The 26,153-nt window shown below is 39.7% G+C and overlaps 1 protein-coding gene across 40 annotated transcripts in view; it reads right to left on the bottom strand.

Moving 5' to 3' along the window:
• The window catches only part of TLN2 (talin 2), a 496,882-nt gene that overhangs the window by 165,064 nt on the left and 305,665 nt on the right, over positions 1-26,153 (bottom strand). For all 40 annotated transcript variants that reach the window (XM_086321322.1, XM_086321364.1, XM_086321363.1 and 37 more), the window contains 3 exons: positions 17,958-18,021; positions 16,850-16,954; positions 2,391-2,546 (listed from right to left, as the gene is read on the bottom strand). In XM_086321322.1, coding sequence (XP_086177448.1) covers positions 2,391-2,546; positions 16,850-16,954; positions 17,958-18,021 — 325 coding nt within the window. The remainder of the gene's footprint in view (positions 1-2,390; positions 2,547-16,849; positions 16,955-17,957; positions 18,022-26,153) is intronic.

Raw genomic sequence — 26,153 nt, 5'->3', positions numbered from 1 at the left:
CCAGCAATGTCAGAAGAACAAGGCAGTCCAGAACATTGCCAGGGCTCAGAAAATAAATTTCCATTGCCAACTCAAGTCCACAGAAGTATGCCAGAACATTGGACTATATACCAGACCTAAACAAGGTGACTGTCTACGAAAACAGAGATTTAAAGAAGATCCTGATATAAAATCCATAGCATCTAGGATATAATTAAAAACCACTACGCATGTCAAGAACCAAGATGAACACAATGTAAGAAAAAAAAAAAGATAATCAACTGATGCCAATACTGAAATGAATCAGATGTTGGAATCATCTGGTAAGAATTTTTAAATTTTGAATCATAAAAAATGTTTCAACAATGACAAAATCTCCTGAAACAAATGAAAACAAGAGGCTTAACAAAGAAATTTAAGTCATAAAAAAGAACCAGACTGAAATTTGCAAATAAAAAAATGCCATAATCGAAGTAAAAAACTCATGGGATAGATAAAATAGTACTGTGGAAATGACAAAGAACAGAACCAGTCAGCTCGAAAATAGACTGATAAAATTTAGTCAAGTGAAACAACAGAAAACAGGCAAAACAAAAGAGAGCTTCAGGGATCTGTAGGACAATTTAAAAAAGACCTAATACCCATATCATCAGAAACACAGAAGGAGAGTAGAGCCTCCTACTGTTGGACCAAAATATATACATACATTATATATATATATATATGTATATAAAGAAACAATGACTGAAAACTTATAAAAATTAGTGAATGATATAAGCCTACAAATTTAAGAAACTAAGCAAACCCTACAACAGAATAAGCCTAAGAAATCCACACCAAGAACTTGTGAAAACTGGAGAAAGACAATCTTCAAAACATTCATAGAAAAGCAGCATGTTACCTATAAATGAACACCAACACGATGCCAGAAAGTTTCTATGCTGAAACAGCAGAGGGCAGAGAGAAGTGGAATGACATTTTTCAAGTGCTAAAAGAATTGAGAATCTCAAATTCTGTATCTGGCAAAATTAATCTTCATGAATGAAGGGAAAATAAGAAGATTCTCCATCAGCTAAAGGAAAACTAAAAAATTTGTTGCTAGCAGATTTACCTTTAAAGAATGGCTTAAGAAAAAAACTCTGAATACACAGAAAATGAAGACAAAAGAAAACTGGTAACTTTAGAAAGAGAAAGAGCAATGAGATGGATAAAAACAGAAGTAAATTATATCCTTCACCTCATGCATTTTCTTCAATCTTATTATGAGGATGAAGCAAAAGTAATACCATCTCATGTAGTGGTCAATGTATAATATATAGAAGAAATACTTAAATAATTATACTCAAAAAGCATGGCAGGTAAGTAGACCTAAATGGAAGGAAGATATGTTTTCTGAAGATTCCTCCCAACTGGCAAGAGTCAATGCTCAAATTAGATAACTAACATTCCCACCAAGGCCCCTTCTTGATACCTTTTTTCTGATGCTCTGATGTAAGATCTTTCCTAGATGCAGATGTTTCAAGTGTTCATGAGAGCTGGAGAATGGTACCATTTAGGAGTTCTGAAGAAACTGACAAATTTCAACACTTTCTGATTCTCTTATGGCTCAATACAACTACAAAATAATTGCACTACTGATCTTCATATATCAGTGTGGCTGGCTATAGTGAGGGCCACACGGTATACTCTGCTAAAAGCAGATACTGAGGTTGGGAGGGAGAATTCAGAAGTTTAAAGGTCTGGAACAAACACACATCCTCCCGACATTCAGTGTATTTCACTTCAGGCATTTTGTTGTCATCGTCTCATTTGACTCTGGTAACTCTGAGAAACAGGTATTACTATTCTCATTTCACAACCAAGGACGTTAAAGCTCAGAGAGGAGAAGTAACTTGAGCAAAGGCATAGAACTGGGAAGGAAAGCTGATTTCGAACACTACCCCACAGTCTGTGCTATTCCCACTGTACAGCATGTCTCTTCATAGGCAGGCTGGGAAAACACAGCTTGGCAAGATGTCACAATTCTTAAGAGCTTATTTAGAAACTTCTAAAACTAGAGATGAGAAGCATCCCTATGGCCTCACAGCATCATCAAATTGTTTTTTAGGCTATACTGGGGATGGCATCAGAACCACAGAAGACCAAGAATCATCCTTGACTGGCTCTTTCTAATTAAGGAACTCAGACCGCCTTAGAGGACCGACCAGAGATAAAGAGGTGGCTAAGGAGACCCAGCGCTCAACATCTCCCTCACTTCTAGACCAGTGAGTACCCCCACTCCCTGCCCTAGGGACTCCCACCATCTGTCCCTCTCCAAGGCCAGGGAAGCCCAGTGGGCTTATCTTGTTTCCCCTGCCCCATGGTATCACCCAGAATATGCTAGCCCACTCATTGCTTCAGCCAGTCCCTACCAGTGTGAAGCTCTTGGGTGAGGCTGCCCAGCGCTTGACCGTGGTCAGTGGCCACTCCTGCAACACTTCCTTGGTCTTTTCATCCACACGCATCACTGAGTCTTTGGTGATCCCCAGCAGGCGAGGCACCAGCTTGTTCTTCCCTTTCATCTTTTCCTGAAACAGGAGGTACAAAGAATCAGTGCTCTTCCTCTGAATACATCTGATTTTTCCAAGTCATCAGTGATTTTGTGATTTTTTACCTGCGGTCAACTTACATCACTGTTTCAAAATAGGCGGGGCTGTTGGAAAATCAAGAGTTTTTTAAAGACTAGATAAATGACTCGTAAATTAAAGGGATGGAAGCTAAAACAGAGCTATCAGAAGACTGGAAGGATCCACAGAAATTGGAAAGATCCACAAGTTTTCTCTGCAGAGAGATACTGTCCAGAAGGTCAGGCTGCTCCAAAAACAGAGATTGTGACAGAAAAAACATATCCAGAGAAAAAGAAGTTAAACTGAACTCCCAGTAGCCACCTCAGTGAGTAACACAAAAAGGTTAATATAGAATTTAAATATGGCACTTCAGCTATTTAGAATTAACTAAAATTGCCAGAGTAGTTATCTTCTCATTACTAAGCACAGATTTTTTTTAAAAATATTCCCTGAAATATATTTCCATCTGGAGGCTTGGGTTTTGTTATTTTTAATGTGTATCTATGGACTCAAAATATTTTGATTGGTTTTAATAAGTTTTTAAAGAAATAGTTATCATACCTATTAAAATAATTTTTTAAAATAATAATTCCTACCTCATTTCATGCAAAGATGAGCACAATAAAGGACAGAAATGGTATGGATCTAACAGAAGCAGAAGATATTAAGAAGAGGTGGCAAGAATACACAGAAGAACTGTACAAAAAAGATCATCATGAGCTAGATAAACATGATGGTGTGATCACTCACCTAAAGCCAGATATCCTGGAATGCATAGTCAAGTGGGCCTTAGGAAGCATTACTATGAACAAAGCCAGTGGAGGTGATAGAATTCCAGCTGAGCTATTTCAAATCCTAAAAGATGATGCTGTGAAAGTGTTACACTCAATATGCCAGCAAACCTGGAAAACTCAGCAGTGGTCACAGGATTGGAAAGCTCAGTTTTCATTCCAAACCCAAAGAAAGGCAATGCCAAAGAATGCTCAAACTAAAGCACAATTGCATTCATCTCACACGCTAGCAAAGTAATGCTCAAAATTCTCCAAGCCAGGCTTCAACAGTACCATGAACTTCCAGATGTTCAAGCTGGATTTAGAAAAGGCAGAGGAACCAGAGATCAAATTGCCAACATCTGCTGGATCATCGAAAAAGAGAGTTCCAGAAAAACATCTATTTCTGTTTTACTGACTACGCCAAAGCCTTTGACTGTGTGGATCACAACAAACTGTGGAAAATTCTGAAAGAGATGGGAATACCAGACCACCTGACCTGCCTTCTGAGAAATCACTGAGCAGGTCAAGAATCAGCGGTTAGAACTGGACGTGGAACAACAGACTGGTTCCAAAGAGGAAAAGGAGTACGTCAAGGCTGTATATTGTCACCCTGCTTATTTAACATATATAAAGTACATCATGCGAAATGCTGGGCTGGATGAAGCACAAGCTGGAATCAAGACTGCCAGGAGAAATATCAGTAACCTCAGATACGCAGACGACACCATTATGGCAGAAAGTAAAGAAGAACTAAAGAGCCTCTTGATGAAAGTGAAAGAGAAGAGAAAAAGTTGGCTTAAAACTCAACATTCAGAAAACTAAGATCATGGCATCTGGTCCCATCACTTCATGGCAAATAGATGGGGAAACAATGGAAACAGTGACAGACTTTATTTTGGGGGGCTCCAAAATCACTGCAGATGGTGACCGCAGACATGAAATTAAAAGATGCTTGCTCCTTGGAAGAAAAGCTATGACCAACCTAGATAGCATATTAAAAAGCAGAGACATTACTTTGCCAACAAAGGTTCGTCTACTCAAAGCTATGGTTTTTGCAGTAGTCATGTGTGGATGTGAAAGCTGGACTATAAAGAAAGCTGAGCACCGACGAATTGGTGCTTTTGAACTGTGGTGTTGGAGGAGACTCTTGAGAGTCCCTTGAACAGCAAGGAGATCCAAGCAGTCCATCCCACAGGAAATCAGTCCTGAAAATTCATTGGAAGAACTGATGCTGAAACTGAAACTCCAGTACTTTGGCCACGTGATGCGAAGAACTGACTCAGTGGAAAGGACCCTGATACTGGGAGAGATTGAAGGTGGGAGGAGAAGCGGACAACAGAGGATGAGATGGTTGGATGGCATCACTAATGCAATGGACATGAGTTTGAGTAGGCTCCGGGAGTTGATGAATGACAGGGAAGCCCAGCATGCTGTAGTCCATGGGGTCTCAAAGAGTCGGACACGACTGAGCAACTGAACTGAACTGACCTCATACTCATGATACAGCAAATTCAAGATAGGTTAATAATTTAGAAAGAATATATAGTTGGATATTTTTGTGATTCCAGCGGGGGATGGGGTGGGATGTGGAAATGTATAGCACAAATGCCAAATAAAGGAAAAGATTAAAACCTTTAACTATAAAATAGATGGACTTTGATATATTTTTTTTGAAAAGAGAGAGAAATGAAAGAAAGAGACCTCACCATAAAAAATTAAAAGACAAATGACTGGTGAATAAATATTTACAACTAATAGGATGATAAAAAATTTCATATGCTTTATATGTCACAGGTTATCATAAATCAAACATATGTGGCAAAGAACATGATCAGAAAATGTTTAAAATTATAAAATAACTAGTTAATAAGCCATAAGAAGAAATTAGATAAATTTTCATGTATATATAATAGTTTATCTTTTATAAAATTAATGCTCAATTAAAGAAGGTATGAAAGAGGACCACTATTGATGGTGATTTAAAACAGCAAAACCTTTATGGAAGAAAATTTGTTAACCATTCAAAGCTTTAAAAATGTTCCCACTTTTAGTCCAATTTGCTTTTAGAAACTTATTAAAAAAGAAGTTACAAATGTGTATAAAGATAACAAAGCAAGAAGGCTTAGCTAGAGTTTTTCAGAGCAAAAAAATACAAATAACCCAAAATGTCAACTATAAGAGATTTGATAATTATGATATTCCAAACAGAAGACTACTCTACAATGGTGCATAATCATGCTCAGTCGTGTTCGACTCTTTGTAACCCCATGGACAGTAGCCCTCCAGGATCTTCCCTCCACGAAATTCTCCTGACAAAAAATACTGGAATGGGTTGCAATTTCCTCTGCCAGGGGATCTTCCTGACCTAGGCATTGAACCTGTGTCTCCTGCCTCGGCAGGTGTATTCTTTACCACTGAGCCACCTGGGAATCCCTACTCTACAACTATTACAAATCATAGTACAGAAAAACAACTGGATTCATGATAATAAATTATTCACATTAAAAGAGTTTGTACAGCATGATCCTATGAAATAAAATTTTAAACATTTTTTTTTTTAGAAAACTCACTGCATGAGGAAATGGTAGCAATGATCATCTCACATGATTTGTATTATTGTCCTGTGCTTTTCCTTACTCCAAAAATTTAACTTAAAACACATTTCTAGTGGTCAGGAAAAAACAAACTTTTCAAGATTATTTGCAAAAATCTAGCAATTCCCACAGCACCACTACAAAAGCAATATGCAGACAAATTAGCACAAAGTGTACAAGTATACATGGATGTGTATGCAAGGGCACGTACTTAAACCAGTAGTGTGACCGATGCTTAATAAATATTATCATTAATTTTCAGAGCCTCCCTCAAATGTTGCCATCATCAGCACCATCAACTTCCCCACCTTGAAATGAAGGGGCCAGCAATGATAATAAGTGATAAAGCCAGGATTAGAACACAGGTCTGAGTACAAAAACATCTCTGACTTTAAAAGAGACTGTCTACCAGTTTACTACTTCTGAGGGAAACAATTAGAGAAAATGCAAAAATACCCCTCCCAGTTTCTGTGGGCGGTTCACAAACCATCAGACAGAGAAGGTCACGGCACACCTCCAGCTTCCTCCCAAGAGGAGGAGATAAAGGCAGTAGGAATCTGAGTGGGTGTCTGAGAAGGGGAATATAGCACTGTAAGAACCTCTGAGTCCTTAGGGAAAACTCAGGGACGAGTCAGATCCTTTGTAGAGAGGCTAGTTCCACCAGGGGTGAAATCAGTGCAGGGTGGACCATGCCAGTCAGCATCACTTGGCTTCAGGAGCCACTGGTTTAGTCATACAGGGTTGGCACCAGCCCAGCTGCCGGGCCTAGGAAGGAGATCAGAAATAAAATATGGTTTGCAGCTGTTGCCTTCCTGCTCTCAAATCTGCACCTCCCCAGTGAGGGGCTTTGGGGTGAGGCAACACAGGATCCTGATGGATTGCCCCGACTCCCGAGATCATTCTGGTCTGGGAGAGGAAACCACAGTGAACAAGCAAACAGCTTACAGTGGGCATTCCAGTACAAGTTCATAACTGGGGGTATAAAAGAAACTCAGAAAACACTGTCACTCAGCAACAGGGACCACCATCAAGGGACACAATTATTTTTGAGTCTACCCGCAAAATGCAGAGCAGCTGGGGAAAGTTAAAACAGCAAGGGGCTTGGCTCTGTGCTAGTCATATAAGGGCTCCCCCAAGAGAGGATCTGCCTTAGAACCTTAGTGGCAGACCTACATAATAGGAGAAGGTCCAGAGGCAATAAGGTTCCCCCTTCCTCCCTAAATCTAGAATCTCAGTCCACCCCACACGTCTCCTCTCCAGTTTTCCAACTACAGACACCAGTATCCTTTTATCTCTGGGAGAAGACAGCAGGCTAGGCAGGATCCAGTGAAGACCCAACTCTTTTGTGCACAGACACATGTAGACTCTGGTTGCGATTCTGTGAGCTACCTAGCAACTTCTATCTTGAGGCAATCCTCATCAGGTTGGTTTTGTTCTGAGGTGTCGAGCTTGCGTAACTTAAAGGCAGGAGAAGGTACGTATTCTACCAAGGAGAGGTAGGACCCACTAATAATCCCAGCCTTTCTTCATTCAGGGGCTTCCCAAGTGGTGTGGAGGCAAAGAAGTGGCTTGCACTGCAGGAGCCGTGGGTTTAATCCCTGGGTCAGGAAGACTTCCTGGAGAAGGAAATGACAACCCGCTCCAGTGTTCTTGCCTGGAGAATCCCATGGACAGAGGAGCCTGGCAGGCTACAGTCCAGAGTGTTGCAGAGAGTCAGACGGGACTGAGAATGCACATGATCCTCTTCCAAGCACCTCTTAGCCGTTACTGAGGATTCAGTCCTGGCAGCTGGCTGTGATTAAGTCTGCTTAGCCTTGGGCTCTTCTTGCAGGTGTGTGTACTGGCTGATTCTTACATCACCTGTGCCTTACATCAGGTTCAGACTGGGGTGGAGGGATGCCAGTGGGCTAAGCTGTGGGCATGCTTTAGCTCTAAGCCCGACTCCAACGTGGCCTAAGTCCGTGAGCCTGCTGTGCTCACCAGAGTTCTACAGTGGCTTCCTGCCAAAGTGCTGCCTTGGTGCTTTGCTGTGTCATCAGTATGCTTTTCTTTTTTAATCTTTTAGGCACATGGCAGAGAGGGATGCTCAAAAGCAAAATGGTGTTAAAGACTCTGTTCATTAGCGGTTTCTCTCCCTAAAAACAACTGGCAATTCATTTTGATTTAATTCATGATTCTGAGTTGCTTTGAATGCCTTCTGTGATGCTTTTATAGTTCAGAGAGAAAAGGGTCAGCTCCCCAGGTTTCTCACCTCAAAGCTCTGGTTGTGGTTGCAAGGAAAGTTAAAGGCAAATTTATAAATCGGAAGGTTTACACAAAGATTTCTTGCAAAGAAACAAGATCTTTTGCAAGTCATGGGAAATGCCTTACTGTTCCTTATGGGGTTTTGAAAAACTTATCAAGATAAACTGCAAAAGATTTCAATGAAAGAGGAAGACTGCAGATGCTTACAGCTCCCATCTATTGAAATCATTTGTACAAGCGTCTCCTTTTCTATATTATTTCCTTTAAACCTCATAAAAAGTCAACGTCCTAGGTTAATAAACCGAAGTTTAGAAATGAAAGTAAAGTAACTTATGGAAGGTCAAACTATGTGCAAAGCCAGAATTTGAAACCCAGGTCTTCTTTCAGAGTGTACGTTCTTAGCCACTGAGAACACTGTCACGTAACAGGCTCATGAGAGTTATCCTCCCTACTGGGGCCAGCAAACCATGACAGGTACTAAAGCCAGTTTTCTGCCCCATCACCCCCCGATTTTTTTGGCCTTAGAGCTAAGAGTAAATTTTCTATTTCTACAGAGTTGAAAGAGATTCAAAAGAGCAATAATACTTCATGAAAAGTGAAAACATTATATTTCATAGTCCATAAATAAAACTTTACAAGAACATAACCAAGCTCATTTATTTACATATTGCCTACTGCTTCTGGGCTACAAGCACAGAGAGGAGAAGCACAGCCAGCAAGGTTGAAGACATTGACTATCTGGCCCTTTATTAAAAAAGGTTTCTAGCCCCTGCTCTGTATCATGATTCTAAAAGCCAATTAAAAGTTGGAGGACTCAGGGGCCAGGAATTAGGAGGCTGTAAGAAGGGCTAAGGAGTTGGCTAACCTAAAATTTACTAAATATCCCTATCTTCCAGCTACTATATTTATTTACATACATTATCTCACTTAATCTTCATTAGAGCTCTGTGATGACCTAGAGGGGTGGAATGGAGGGGATTTATGTTAATATTCAGCAAAAACTAACACAACATTTTAAAGTAATTATTCTCCAATTAAAACAACAACAACAATAATAAATGGGGAAAAAAGACCTGTCAGATTCTTCATCTGAACCTGTCAATGCACTACTTAAAATGCAAAAGAATTATAATTCCCATTTTTCACATGAAGAAACTGAGGTTTAAGAAGGTTAAAGATGTCTCTCCAAGTCATGAGTTTCTGCTATTTCTCACAGAGACAATATTATATCAAGAATTCTAGGCCAATCTTCCCAGCTCCAACACCCAAGCACTTTCTATTATAACAAAGAAAATACAGCATGAAGTACAGCTGACCCTTGAGCCACATGGGTCTGAACTAGGTTAGTCTACTTCTTGTCAAAAGTTAATTCTATAGAACTACATGATCCATGTTTGTTGAATCTACAAATGGGGACAGAATATTCACCAATATAGAAGGAAATATGATGGAAGTATCTATAAACATATCAAACTTGTTCTCTCACAATATAATATATGATTGATCTGAAGGCTGTGTGGTATAATTGTGTTCAATATCAATATCTACATTTTATAAATTATAATTTCATTGAGTTTTTTAATTTAGAATTCCGAATAGCCTATTCAAGTAATGAATGAATCACTCACTTTTAACTTACTTCTTAAATTATGCCAATGAACTTCCTTCAAGATTTGATGGTATGTTCAAATTGAGGACCTAGAGAAATATGTTATTTATGCCATTAAAACACATTCTACCCCTTATCCAAACAATTTTATGTGTATGTCTGCCATTCTGTGTGTGATCTCTTTTTACCATATATTCTAAATGGTTGCACATGGGTTATTTCATGTTTTTGACATATGTCATGTAAATTTACTTGTTCACTGAATTTAAAATAAATCTAAAAATTTTAAATGACTCTGTATATTGTTATAACATGTACAAGTATCTGCACACTGAAAATTACAAAATGTTGAAAGAAATCAAAGAGGATCTAATACCATGTTCATAGACTGAAAAACTCAACATAGTAAAGTTATCAATTCTCCCCTAATTGATCTATAATTTCGATGCAATGCCCATCAAAATCCGAGCTAAGTTTTTTTTGTGTGAATACAGACAAGGTTTTTCTAACATGTTCACGGAAAGGAAAAGGATCTAAAGTAGCTAAAACAATTCTGAAAAAGAAGAAAAAAGTGAAAGGAATCATTCAGGTTGAAGTTAGGGCATACTATACAGTTAAAGTGATCAGGACAGTGTGCTATCAGCAGAACGACAGATACGCAAATCAGCAAAACAGATTAGGGCACCCAGAAATAGATCCACAGCAATATATTCAAATTAATTTGACAAGGATACAGAAGCAATACAATGGGGAAAACACCTTTCAACAAACAGTACTGGGGCAACTGGACATCCACAGGTCAAAATGAACCTTGATCTAAAACCTTCACACTTCATACAAAAACTCAAAATGGACCAAGGACATAAATGCAAAACCATAAAGTATTTAGAAGTAAACATGGGAGAAAATCTTTGGAGCCTAGAGTTAGAGCTCTTTTAAAATTTTTTTAATATATTATTTGTTTTTGAGTTTTTCTGCTTTTAAAGTTTTATTTATTTACTTAGTTTGGCTGCAATGGGTCTCCGTTACTTTGTGTGGTCTTTTCTAGGTGCAGCCAGTGGGGGCTGCTCTCTGGTTGCAGTGTGCGGGCTTCCCATTGCAGGGCCTTCTGTTTTTGTGCACAAGCTCTAGGGCACGTGGACCTCAGTAGACGCAGCTTGTGGCTCTAGAGTGTGGGCTCAGTAGATGTGGCACATGGGCTTAGCTGCCTGATGGCATGTTGGATCTTAGTTCCTGGACCAGGGATCGAATCTGTGTCCCCTGCATTGGGAGGCAAATTCTTAACCACTGGATCACCAAGGAGAGTACCAGACAGAAACTCTTAGATGTAACACTTAAAACAAGATTCATAAAAAGGAAAACAATGATAAAACACTTGTCATCTAAATTAAGAATGTGTATTCAAGCCTGGCATGCTGCAGTCCCGGCAGTTGCAAAGAGTTGGACATGACTTAGTGACTGACTAAATATCAACAAAATTCTGTGAGAGATCTTGTCAAGGAGATAAAAACACAGCTACAGACCATGAAAAAATATTTGCAAATCACATTCAATGAAGGACTTGGATCCAGAATATATAAAGAACCCTTAAAACTCAACAGTAAGAAAAAAAAAAAAAAATCTAACTAGAAAACTGGCCAAAAAAAACTGTGAACAGACATTTCACTGAAGGGGATACACAGATGACAAATAAGCACAGGAAAAGATGTTCAAAGTCATTAGCCATTAGGGAAATGCAAAATATAACTGTAATAAGATTTCATAAAACATATCAGAAAGGTAAAATTAAAAAAAATGATAAAACCACATGCTGGAGAGGATGATAAGAAACTGGATCACTCATATTTTGCTGGTAAGAGTGTAAAATGGTATAGTCACTCTGGAAAATAGTCTGGCTGTTTGTTATAATGCTTAATGTGTTCTTACCATATGGCTCAGCAATTGTACTCTTGGGCATTTATCCCAATGAAATGAACACTTCATTCACACCAAAATCTATACACAAATATTTATAGCAGCTTAGTTCATAATAGCCACAAACTAGAAACAACCCAAATGTCCTTCAGAGATGAATGACTAGACAAACTGCTACTTCCATACTACGGGGTACTACTCAGCACTAAAAAGCGATGGGGCTATTGATGTACATTATGACTTGGATAGATCTTGAGGGATTTCTACTAAATGAAAAAAAGAAGTCAAAAATTTATGTATTGTATGATTCCATTTATGTGGTACTCTTGAAATAACAGAATTATTGAGACAGAAAAGAAATTAGAGGTTGCTACTGGGTAAAGAGACCAGGGGAAGGGAGCAGGGTGTGAGGAGAAGCAGGAAGGGGTGGGAGGTGTCTATGGCCATAAAAGGGTAGCACAAGGTATTCTCAATGGATTAGAGTTCAATATCTTGACTACAGTGGTGGTAACACACATCTACACTTGTGAGAAAACTGCACGGAACTAAACACACACACATAAATGAGTACATATAGAACACAAAATCTGATTAAGGTCTATGAACTGTATGTACCAAGGCGGTTGCCTGGTTGTGACATTGTACTCCTGACATGTTACCATTGAGGGAAAATTGATGAAAAGAGAACTCTCAGCATCTTTATAATTTTTAAAATGCTGCTGCTGCTGCTAAGTCGCTTCAGTCATGTCCAACTCTGTGCGACCCCATAGACGGCAGCCCACCAGGCTTCCCCGTCCCTGGGATTCCCCAGGCAAGAACACTGGAGTGGGTTGCCATTTCCTTCTCCAATGTATGAAAGTGAAAAGTGAAAGTGAAGTTGCTCAGTCGTGTCTGAGTCTTAGCGACCCCATGGACTGCAGCCTAAGAGGCTCCTCCGTCCATGGGATTTTTCTAGGCAAAAGTACTGGAGTGGGGTGCCATTGCTATTGAGATATAATTCGCATAGCATACAATTCACCCACTTAAAGTATCTGATTCAGTGGATTTTGGTATCTTTATAGATATGTGCAACTATCACCATGGTCAATTTTAAAATATGTTCATCACCTAAAAAAAATTCCTGTACCATTAGTTATTACTCACCTATGTCCCATGATCCCACCCCACTCTTAAGCAACCATTAATCTACCTTCTGTTTCTATGGATTTGCCTTTTCTGGACATTCTATACCAAAGAAATCTTGTCATAGGATTTTTTTGTTTTTCTTGTGAAGAAATCTTCCTTCACTTCACATACCAGTTCCAAAATTCATCCATGCTCTAGTATGAAGCAGTACGTTTCATTTCATTTTATGACCAATTAATATTTCACTTCATAGATGTATGACTTTTTGTTCATCCATTCATCAGATGATGAATATGTTATTTCTACCTTTTGGCTAAATGCAGCTATATACTTTCATGTACAAATTTTTCTGTGAATATATGCTTTGAATTCTCTTAGGCATATATACCCAGGAGTAGAACTGCTGGGTCATATGGCATCTCTATGTTGAACATTTGAGGAACTGCCAGACTGTTTTCTAAGGTGACTGAACCTTTCCTACCAGCAGTAAATGAGGACTCCAATTTCCCTACATCTTTACCCATACTGGTTACTCTGACTTTTTGATTCTCTGCATTATTTTTCCAAGTTCCTGTGAATCTATGGTTATTTCAAATAGTTAAAAATATGATTCCATATATCTTTGCTAAAAGATAAACAAACATAGCAAATATTAATAATTTTTCTTCATTTCCTAAAGATATGTGTTTAAAAAAATTTTTTTAACATATTACCACACTTCCTAGAATGCACAAAATAATGTTAAAGGGTAACTTGCTCTGATCTCAATTTCTGCAAGTTTCTCTCTAGCACTTCTCTGTTGAGTAGAATACTGGTGATAGGTTTAAAACATTCTATCCTATTGAGGAAGTATATTTGTATTCTAGAATTTTACAGAAATTTTTATAATGAATAGTTGAATTTTATCAAACACCTTAGGAGTTTTATTTAAAATGATCACATGATGCCATCTTTTCTAATTTTCTTTAGATATAGCTGATTTAGAATATTATATAAGTTTAAGGTGTGTAGTATAATGATTTGATATATGTAAATATTGAGAAAAGATTACCACAGAATGTTAAGCCATCCATTACTTCACATAATTACCTCTTTTTAGCTGTTATGAGAGCATTTTAAGTGAGAATATTGAAAGCAACAAAGGAAAAACAACAGATAATACACAAGGAATTCCCGTAAGACTATCTACTGATTTCTCAACCAAAACTCTGCAGGCCAAAAAAGAGTGGCACAATAGACTGAAAGTGATAAAAGAGAAAAACCTACAACCAAGAATACTCTACCCAGCAAGGTTCTCACTAACATTTGATGAATAAATCAAAAGCTTTACAGGCAAGAAAAAGCTAAAAGAATTCAGTACAACCAAACCAGCTTTACGACAAATGCTAAAGGATCTTCTCTAGGTGGAAAAGAAAAGTCCACAACTAAAAAGAAGGAAGTTACAACGAAAAAGCTCACTGGTAAAGGCAAATATACAATAAAAGTAGGAAATCACCCACATACAACTAGTAAGGAGGATAAAAGACAAAAGTAGTAAAACCATCTGTATCCACAATAAGCAGTTAAGGGATACACAAAACAATTAAATGTAAAATACAATATCAAAAACAGTAATCATGAGGACAGAAGAGTACAAACGCAGAGGATCTAAAATGTATTTGTAATTAAGAGATTAGTAACTTAAAACAAGTAGGTATATACATACGCTGCTATACAAAAAGCTCATGGTAAGTACAAGACAAAAATCTGTAATAGATATACACCGACAAAAAAAGAAAAAGGAATCCAAACCCAACACAAAAGATAGTCATCAAATCAGAAGAGAACAAAATAAGAAAGGGGAAAAAACAAATCCAAAACAACTACTGAAATGGCAATAGAAATATGAAAAGTGAAAGTCACTCAGTCATGTCCAACTCTTTGCAACCCCATGGACTATACAGTCCATGGAATTCTCCAGGCCAGAATACTGGAGTGGGTAGCCTTTTCCTTCTCCAGGGGATCTTCCCAATCCAGGGATTGAACCCAGGTCTCCCACATTGCAGGCGGATTCTTTACCAGCTGAGCCACAAGGGAAGCCCAATAGAAATATACATATTGGTAATTAGCTTAAATGAAAACAGACTAAATGCTCTGACCAAGACACCAAACAGCTGAATGGATACAAAAACAGGACCTGTATATTCGCCACCTACAAGAGACTCATTTCAGATCCAGAAAGTGAAAGTGAAGTCGCTCAGTCGTGTCCAACTCTTTGCGAACCCATGGACTGTAGCCTATCAGGCTCCTCCGTCCATGGGATTTTCCAGGCGAGAGTGGGCTTCCCTGGTGGCTCAGATCCAGAGATACATACAAATTGAAAGTGAGGAAATGGAAAAAGGTATTCCTTGCAAATGGAAATCAAAAGAAAGCCAGAGTAGCAACACTTAGACAAAATAGACTTTAAAGTCAAGAATCTTACAAGAGGCAAAGGACACTACATAATGATCAAAGGATCAATCCAAGAAAAAAATATAACAAATTGTAAATATATATGCACCCCAATATAGGAGCACCTCAGTATAAAACACAAATGTTAACAGGCATGAAAAAAGGAGAAATTGACAATGACACAATAACACAGGGGGAGTTTAGCATCACACTTATATCAATGGACAGTTCATTCAGATACAGAAATCAATAAGGAAACACAGCCCTTAAATGACACATTAGACCAGATGGACTTAACTTGATATTTACAGAGCATTCCACCAAAAGCAATAGATTACACATTCTTTTCAAGTACACATGGAACCTTCTCCAGGATAGATCATATGCTGGGCAGGATGTAAAAATGAGGAAGTTACTGGAAGAGTTTCCTCGTCAACTCAAGAACACACTCTCTGCTTGTTCATAAACTGAATTTCAAAGACCCATCTCTGTCCTTCTAGGTTGGAAGGCCAGCAATTTGCAAGAAAAAACAGATCTGAAGGCCACAGAAAATCTGCAAACCCATCTGCTGCTGCTAAGTCAGTTCAGTCGTGTCTGACTCTGTGCGATCCCATAGACGGCAGCCCACCAGGCTCCCCGTCCCTGGGATTCTCCAGGCAAGAACACTGGAGTGGGTTGCCATTTCCTTCTCCAATGCATGAGAGTGAAATCGATCAGTCATGTCCAACTCTTAGCAACCCCCATGGACTGCAATCTACCAGGCTCCTCTGTCCATGGGATTTTTCAGGCAAGAGTACTGGAGTGGGGTGCCATTGCCTTCTCCGAGCAAACCCATCTAACAGGATACAAATTAAGTACCATTAAGTTTGTGGTCAACAAACTTCCTAGTCCAGGGCACTCCTGATAACGTAAGTGAAACATTCTTAGGAGAAAGTGCTAGCAAGTAAAAGTAAAGGCACTCCTTTGGGGACTTCACAGTAGTGACAGAGAGCACAGCCAAGACACAGCTGTTCTGAGAGCCTGAGGGCAGCCAGGCTCACTCACCAGCCTCATAGCTAACTTCATGTCTGTCCCACTGCTCAACTCAGGGCCCTACTGCCAAGATGCTGCATGTGCAAATGCTAGGGGTCTGGGGACTACCCCTAGACTCTTGAGAGTCTCTTGGACTGCAAGGAGATCAAACCAGTCAATCTTAAAGGAGATCAATATTGAATATTCATTGGAAGAACTGATGCTGAAGCTAAAGCTCTAATACTTTGGCTACCTCATGCGAAGAGCCAACTCATTGGAAAAGACCATGCGATCCTGGGAAAGATAGAAAGCAGGAGAAGGGGACTACAGAGGATGAGATGGTTGGAGGGCATTACTGACTCAATGGACATGAATTTGAGCATGCTCTGGGAAATGCTGAAGGACAGGGAAGCCTGGTGTGCTGCAGTCTATGGGGGTGGCAAAGGGACAAGACTGAGCAAGTAAACAACAACAAAAAAGGGACGACTACCAAGCTTATCAGTGAACGCTTTTAACAAAAGAAGTGGTAAAGACAAACGCTCCCCTCCACCACACCCAACTCACCTTCACCAGGAAGAAGGACACACCATATGTCCGAAGGGACCGCGCCAATTTGACATACTTGACTTTGGCTTCTATTTCGCTCATCTCTCCACAGTTCTTGTGCTCCTATAAAAGTGACAGAGGCAGGGACCAGTTACCGCAGCTCTGACCACAGGTGGACTTAGTGAGAGCTACTACTTCACACGCCATCTATTTATTTGTAGATGCACGTCCCTGCTGCCCAAGGGTCAGAGCACACAGAAAGCACTAATGCAAGCCTTCTTAACTAGAATGTGAGCCCAAATTCCCTGTAGATTTTGCATTATAGGGAACAATTCATGCATGTGCAGCGTGACAAGAACAGGGGCCGTAACTGTAACCTAATTTTCAAAGCACTCTAGGTTTCAAAAGGTTCAGGACCAACACTTTAAACAAGGATTAGAAAAATGTTATTGTCCTGGGAGAGCTATCATTCTAATATACAGGCAAAAGACAACAATTTCCAAACAGCACGACATATAAAAGCCTGGACATCTCAGTGTGTGGAAACAATACTGGATTAAAAACTATGCATTATACACATGAAATTTATCTCTTTCAATTTATATTTACATTTCAATGCCAAAGAAGACTTTGATATTTTGGATTCACTAGAGTGAGTGTTTCTTGGCAAAGTTGACGACAAAGCTTTTCTTACTGGTTGCCTAGAATAGATAACTCTCTGAATTTTAGAATAAATCTGGATTTTAAAAACACACCAGTTCCCAGATTCTAAGGTACAAAAACAAATCTCAGGATTAAAAAAAAAAAGCTCCTTGTAGCTTCCTTGGTACACTTTAATGGAAAATCACCTTGTTTCAATGCTTCAAAGATAATGTCTTTGAAATTAAATGTATGCACATTTTTCTCAGAAGGGCTAAGTAACCTTTAGCAAGAAGGTATGGATTAAGATAATAAATCTGCCCAAAGTAGAACTGTCAGCTCCTTTCCTCCTGAGTCACTAATCATTTATTATATAAGTGGAGTACATGCACGGGGTCTGAAGCTTTTATGTACAGCGGCCCCTCTCAGACTAATAAATGAGGACAGGAAGTGAGGAGAATAACAAAGCTCTGACCATTCCCAATACCTGAAATATTCTCTTTTCAGCTCCTCTCTGCTTGATGTATTCTTTGGGCAGGAATTCTTTTAGACTGAGAGAGAGAGAGAGTAAAAAAGGTAAGGCATTTAATCGTACTCTATGATGAGAAGGAAAGAAAAAGAGACTTTTCATAAAACTCACAGTTAAGTTCCTAACTCTCAGTATTTTATGGTATAATTAATAACAGACGGCCACATCCCACAATGCACTTAAGTAGAACAGAAATATAAAAACTAGTCTGATAAAAGGGTCAAACTATTATAACATAGTTCAAGAAGAAAGAATGTCCTGAAATATTGTAAAGTAACAAAGCAAAGCACCCTAGAGCGTACAGTATGCTAGCTTTTGGGGAAAAAGGAGGAGGATATCCATTTTACACTTTTAATATGTATTTTTAAAACATTAGAAGGGTAATTCTAGTACAAGTAAAAATGATTCTTCATGGAAAGAAAGAAAAAACACGGAGAAGGGAACATGGACGGATATTAAACCTTTGACTTTTCCTTATACTGTAGTCTTCACTTTAGAACCAAAAGAAATCACAAAGAGGGTAAAATGCAACACCTAAAACTCTAAAGCAAATGGAAACAAATGAACCGAACAGTGTTTGATAGAGCCTAACTTTGAAAAACAGTCTTTGACTATATCCACCCCAATGAGATATATCTTTAATGTAAAATGCGCCACAGTAGACTTGTTAAATCATTATTTTTAAACTACTATCTACTCTCATCCTAAATATATACACAAATACACATACTGTAAAATTAGTACATTATATTATATAAGTTCAGTTCAGTTCATTTCAGTTCAGTCGCTCAGTCGTGTCTGACTCTTTGTGACGCCATGAATCGCAGCACGCCAGGCCTCCCTGTCCATCACCAACTCCTGGAGTTCACTCAGAATCACGTCCACGAGTCAGTGATGCCATCCGGCCGTCTCATCCTCTGTCGTCCTCTTCTCCTCCTGCCCCCAATCCCTCCCAGCATCAGAGCCTTTTCCAATGAGTCAACTCTTTGCATGAGGTGGCCAAAGTACTGGAGTTTCAGCTTTAGCATCATTCCTTCCAAAGAAATCCCAGGGCTGATCTCCTTCAGAATGGACTGGTTGGATCTCCTTGCAGTCCAAGGGACTCTCAAGAGTCTTCTCCAACACCACAGTTCAAAAGCATCAATTCTTCGGTGCTCAGCCTTCTTCACAGTCCAACTCTCACATCCATACATGACCACAGGAAAAACCATAGCCTTGACTAGACGAACCTTTGTTGGCAAAGTAATGTCTCTGCTTTTGAATATGTTATGTAGGTTGGTCATAACTTTCCTTCCAAGGAGCAAGCGTCTTTTAATTTCATGGCTGCAGTCACCATCTGTAGTGATTTTGGAGCCCCCAAAAATAAAGTCTGACACTGTTTCCACTGTTTCCCCATCTATTTCCCATGAAGTGATGGGACCGGATGCCATGATCTTCGTTTTCTGAATGTTGAGTTTTAAGCCAACTTTTTCACTCTCCTCTTTGACTTTCATCAAGAGGCTTTTTAGTTCCTCTTCACTTTCTGCCATAAGGGTGGTGTCATCTACATATCTGAGGTTATTGATATTTCTCCTGGCAATCTTGACTCCACCTTGTGCTTCTTCCAGTCCAGTGTTTCTCATGATGTCCTTTGCATATAAGTTAAATAAGCAGGGTCACAATATACAGCTTTAACATACTCCTTTTCCTATTTGGAACCAGTCTGTTGTTCCATGTCCAGTTCTAACTGTTGCTTCCTGACCTGCATACAAATTTCTCAAGAGGCAGGTCAGGTGGTCTGGTATTCCCATCTCTTTCAGAATTTTCCACAGTTTATTGTGATCCACACAGTCAAAGGCTTTGGCATAGTCAATAAAGCAGACATAGATGTTTTTCTGGAACTCTCTTGCTTTTTCCATGATCCAGTGGATGTTGGCAATTTGATCTCTGGTTCCTCTGACTTTTCTAAAGCCAACTTGAATATCAGGAAGTTCACAGTTCATGTTTTGCTGAAGCCTGGCTTGGAGAATTTTGAGCATTACTTTACTAGCCTGTGAGATGAGTGCAATTGTGCAGTAGTTTGAGCATTCTTTGGCATTGCCTTTCTTTGGGATTGGTATGAAAACTGACCTTTTCCAGTCCTGTGGCCACTGCTGAGTTTTCCAAATTTTCTGGCATATTGAGTGCAGCACTTTCACAGAGTCATCTTTCAGGATTTGGAATAGCTCAACTGAAATCCCATCACCTCCACTAGCTTTGTTCATAGTGATGCTTTCTAAGGCCCTCTTGACTTCACATTCCAGGATGTCTAGCTCTAGGTCAGTGATCACACCATCGTGATTATCTGCGTCATGAAGATCTTTTTTTGTACAGTTCTTCTGTATATTCTTGCCACCTCTTCTTAATATCTTCTGCTTCTGTTAGGTCCATACCATTTCTGTCCTTTATCGAGCTCATCTTTGCCATGAAATGTTCTGTTGGTATCTCTAATTTTCTTGAACAGATCTCTAGTCTTTCCCATTCTGTTGTTTTCCTCTATTTCTTTGCATTGATCACTGAGGAAGGCTTTCTTATCTCTTCTTGCTATTCTTTGGAACTCTGCATTCAGATGCTTATATCTTTCCTTTTCTCCTTTGCTTTTCGCTTCTCTTATTTTCACAGCTATTTGTAAGGCCTCCCCAGACAGCCATTTTGCTTTTTTGCATTTCTTTTCCATGGGGATGGTCTTGATCCCTGTCTCCTGTACAATGTCATGAACCTCAGTCCATAGTTCATCAGGCACTCTATCAGATCTAAGCCCTTAAAAATATAACTAGAATAAAGTAAATGAGTAATTATGGTAGTTGTTAGAAATCAAGATTTTTTAGCATAAAATAGATAAATAGAGCAAAAGAAGTTAAATGAATCTTGCACTCTTTCATTTGAATGCAAATACTGACCTGAATGTTGATTCACTTTTCTTTTTCTGAAAACCTTTTCTAGTTCTGTCCACTGCAGAGGCTAAGGGCAAGGACAACTGGGTTGAGATGAGCACCCTAGTAGATCAGCCAGACGGTCTTCAATGTCAGTTCCACTAAAAAGAATCCTTGGAGAAATGACTGATTCTAGCTTTGGGACAGATGTATGAAATGTTTCTGGGGCTTCCTGTGCCTAAGGATCAAGTGAGTGACGTGAAAGTTACTCAGTCGTGTCCGACTCTTTGCAAACCTGTGGACTGTACAGTCCACGGGATTCTCCAGGCCAGAATACTGGAGTGGGTAGCCGTTCCCTTCTCCAAGGGATCTTTCCAACCCCAGGGTCTCCTGCATTGCAGTCAAGGAAGTTATCAAAATGACAATGGACTGACATCAAGGGATAACCAATCAGACAGGACTGAGCACACACTCCCACAACACACGAACATGATTTTTAAAACCTCATACAAAAGAAGAGAAAATAGAACAATGAACCCACTGCCCAGACTCAACAATTATAACTCATGACTCATCTACTTGCTTATCCACATTACCTCTAATGGATGATTTTGAGGCAAAGCCCAGACATCGTATAATTATTTTTATGTGAGGGGCAATTTGAGTGTCAGAAAGAATGAAGACCACAATGGGTCAAAACACAGGTGTGTAAAATTCAATAACGATTCTTAGAAATAATCATTGATCACCTTAAGAGGTTACTAGGGCACAAGTTCATACTGAAAATTGATGAAGGAAAAGAAACAAAGCTAATAAATGCAGAAGGAATAATAGAAATCCAAAATGATCATTTTACAACTCTGCATGGAATAGTCAATAGATCTAAACAAGCATGAGTGGCTGCTAAAACCAGTGACAAGTCAATGGGGGACTTTATAATAGATGGATGTCTGAGCCAAACCAAATGATCCATTTGGCATTACTGAAAGTGGGATAACCACACAACACATGCCTTCTGACTGATAAACCAGTAAGTATACAGTTTCACCTAGAAGTATTCTTGGCAATAGAGAAAAAAAAAAAAACAAGTAAATATATAACTGAATATGAATTTCTTTAAGAATCCAGATATAAATATAAGCTTAGCAAAAAACCTCATAATAGTTTAAAAAAAGAGAGAAACATGGTAAGTGATACTACCAGGATACTATGAGCCAAATCCCATCATGGTAAATATTATAAAAATAACCTAGGTTTTTCACAAATAAATGGCTTGCGGGTAGAGGTAAAAAATTTGCCACACAAACAGATTAAGAGAGTTTTAAGAAATGTATTTATGGGGTGTCACTGGTGGCTCAGTGGTGAAGAATCTGCCTGCCAATGCAGAAGACACAAGTTCAGTCCTTGATCTAGGAAGATCCCACACGCTAAGGAACAACTAAGCTTGTACAGCACCACTATTGAGCCTGTGCTCTAGAGCCTTGGAGCCACAGCTACTGAGCCCATGTGCTGTAATTACTGACGCCTGCACACCCTAGACCCCAGCTCTGCAGCAAGAAAAGCCCAGGCATAGCAACCGGAGAGTAGCCCCTCTCACAGCAACTAGAGAAAGCCTGTGCAGCAATGAAGACCCAGCACAACCAAAACTAAAGAATCATTTAAAAGAAGAACTGAAATCTGTTAGTATAGAAAGAAAGAAGAAATGTATTATAAAACCACAGTAACACAGATAGTATAGTACTGACATTAGAATAGAATTGAGAAGCCAGAAATTAACCCTTGCCTTACAGACAACTGATTTTCAACAAGAGTGCTAAGACGCTTCAATGGGAAAACAACAGTCTTTTTAACAAATGGTGCTGTGACAACTAGATATCCACATGCGAAACAATGAAGTTGGACCTCTTATCTCACATGACACATCAAAATTAACTCCAGAACTTCCCTGGTGGTCCAGTGGTTAAGAATCCACCTGCCAGGGCAGGGGACAGAGGTTCAATCCCCGGTCTGGGAAGATTCCTCATGCAGTGTGGCAACTAAGCCCATGCGCCACAACTACGGAAGCCCGTGAGCTCCAGGGCCTGTGCTCCACAAGAGAAGCCATTGCAATAAGAAGTCAGCGCAGCAGCTAGAGAGTAGCCCCTGCTGGCCGTACTAGAGAAAGCCCATGCGCCGCAATAAAGACCCAGGGCAGCCAAAAACATATAAATAAATGAATAATAACTTTAAAAAAAAGATTGCTATAAAAAATGAACTCCAAATGGATCACTGACCTAAATGTAAGGGTTAAAAGTTTAACTCTTAGAAGAAAAAGGAGTAAATTTTTATGACCCTGGGTTAGGCAAAGGCTTTTAAGATACAATACTAAAAGTACACGCAGCAAATGAAAAAAAGTAAACCGGACTAAATAAAAATCTGAAAAACTGAACTGCAAGAGAAATCACTGAAAAAAAGTGAAAGGCAACCCACATCCTGGGAGAAAATAAGTGCAAATTATGTATCTGATAACTACTTGTATGGAATCTCTTGCAACTAATGATTTTTTAAAAAACAATTAAAATGGTCATAGGGTCTGAACAGTCACTTCTCCAAAGAAGATATAGAAATAGCCAAAAAGGGTGTGAAAATATTCTCGACACCAGCAGCCATCAGGGAAACACAAAGAAAATCAATATTCAAACACAATATCACACCAGTGCATACCCAGTAGGACACCCCAATAGAAAAAGACAGGTCATAAGGAGTGTTGGCGGGGGTAAGGAGGAATGGGAACCTTCACACATTGCTGGTGGGGATGTAAAATGGCACAGCTGTTGTGGAAAATGATTTGGTAGTTTCTCAAAACATTAAACAACAATTCCACTCCTAGGCATATATCAAGGAAAAGTAAAAACATATGTCCACATAAACATCTGTACATGAACGTTCATCGTAGCATCATTTGTAAGAGCCAAAAGATGGAAATAACTCAAATTTCCATCAACTGATGAATGGATGAAAAGAATGTAGTTGAGCCGTACAGTGTAACTTTACTTGGCAATAAAAAATGTATTCAGTATGATACATGCCATAACATGGAAGCACTGTGCTAAAGGGAAAGACGTTCATGGCAAAAGACTGCAAATAGTTATGTTTCTGTTTATATGAAATGTCTAGAATAGGCAAATCTATAGAGGCAAATAGGATTAGAGGTTGCAGAGGTTGGGGAATGGAGAGGGGGATCAGGGGAGTGACTGCTAAAGGACACAGGGCTTATTTTAGGAGGGATACAAACATTCTAAAATCAGGTTGTGGTGATTAGGTTGCACAATCTTGTGAATACACTAAAAAGTGCTGAAATGTAAATGGGTCAGTTGGATGGTATGCAAGCTCCATCTCAATAAAGCTCTTCTTCAGAAAAGAAAAACATCAACCACTTTAGGCCTTGTTTGGCTCGTCATACAAACCAAGTATAAAATGACATTTTAAATACTATGTGGGGGAGAATTTAACACAAACTGGGTATTAGATGTCATTAAAGAATTGCTGCTAATTTTGTTTGGCATCAGGATGCATTTGCAGTTAGGCGGGATTTTAATTATTTAAAAATTCTGTAATTGTCAGGAAAACATATTTAAGTATTGACATGTGAAATGGTATGCTGTCTTGGATTTGCTTTCAATCACACTAGCCAGAAAAAGGGGCAAGGGACTTCCCTGGTGGTCCAGTGGTTCGGAATCCACTTTGCAATGCAGGGGACACGGGTTCCAACTCAAGTTAGGGAGCTAGGATCCCACATGCCAAGAGGCGACTAAGCCCCAGCACCACAACTTCTGAGCCCGCACACCATAACTAGAGAGTGTGTGCAACTGAAAGAAGGATCTGAATGACCCAACAAAGATCCTGAATGCCGCAGCTAAGACCCGGTGCAGCCAAATAAATGAATAAACAAAAAAATATCTTAAGAAGGGGTCAAGTTAAGGTTCTGGCTACATTAAGACTTGAATCATGATGCCTCTTCAACCTGTAAACTGCATTTGTAGAAAAAAAATTCTGAATACATTTTCTGGAAGGTTGGGGAACTAGGTTTGAGCACCAGCAGAATACTCAAACCTAATCAAGAGACCCCATGTCAGTCCACAGGAAGGAACCTAGGGAACAACTGGGCGGCCACACCTTAGATGCTGTGACTATTGTTAAGCAGCTCTGGGGACAAAAAGGTCTGATTGAGAGAAGACTGGAAGACATCAATGTCACAGAAGAGGAAGCTGAGTCACAGAGAGGTCAGGAGACTTGGCTGAGGTCACAGCAGCAGAGAGCCTCTGACCTCCAGTTCAAGAGCGGATGCATGTGGACCCAGGGCTGTTCCAAGCTCCCCTTGGAGCACACGAACAATGATAACCAGGAAGCATCATGGTGGGCCACTGCTGTGAGCCTCTGGATGGCAGCTACCACAGTATCAACAAAGGAGACCTGGCAAAGGTTACCTAAAGGGCCCCAAAAAGGGGCCCATGCCAACCCCCTCACAAGAATGACTGTTACTAGAAGAACACCAGATGGTGACTTGTTGGTCATTTATGGTGAGAAAGTTCTGTGTGGCAACAAGCTGCCCTTGACTCAGACTCTGCAAACTAACGCTCCCGTTCTTTTGTAGGAAGAGAAAACAACTTCTAGAAGCTCGCACTGGAGGTGTGACCCCTAATGTTGCAAGAGTCAATTTTGGGGTAGTGTACTGTAAAGTGCGGGCTTCCCTGATGGTTCACATAGTAAAGAATCTGCCTGCAATGCGGGAGACCCGGGTTCAATCCCTGGGCTGGGAAGATCCCCTAGAGAAGGGATAGGCTACCCACTCCAGTATTCTTGCCTGGAGAATTCCATGGACAGAGGAGCCTGGTGGGCTACAGTCCATGGGATCACAAAGAGTCGGACATGACTGAGAGACCAACACTTCACTTACTGTATTTTGAAATCTGAACTGAGGGAGCATGCATGTGTGCGTGCATGTGTGGGGGATGTATTCTTCCCCAGTAAATCAACAGCACGCACAGTGTCAGCAGGAAGCCAGAAAGAGTAGGCAGCCTGCCATCATTGCTGCCTGCCAGCGCGCGGGGGAGCAGTTCCAGCTCAGTTGTTTTTTTTTGATTACCAGACCCAAGTATGGAAGGTTCCTAAGCGTACATGTGAAATCTGTTGGCTTTCTCTGAGAAAATGAGTCAGATGGTCAAATCTGATTGGAAAATTTTCTCCTAATTAAGCAAGCACTGGCCAAGCCAAGTCCTACCTA

This window comes from Bos grunniens, chromosome 10 (assembly GCF_055505025.1).
Source record: "Bos grunniens cultivar Pamir isolate PY7600 chromosome 10, Bosgru_T2T1.0, whole genome shotgun sequence".
In the NCBI taxonomy this organism is placed as follows: domain Eukaryota; kingdom Metazoa; phylum Chordata; class Mammalia; order Artiodactyla; family Bovidae; genus Bos; species Bos grunniens.
Note: the sequence above shows the minus strand (reverse complement) of the source record. Positions and strands in the feature narration are given on the sequence as shown.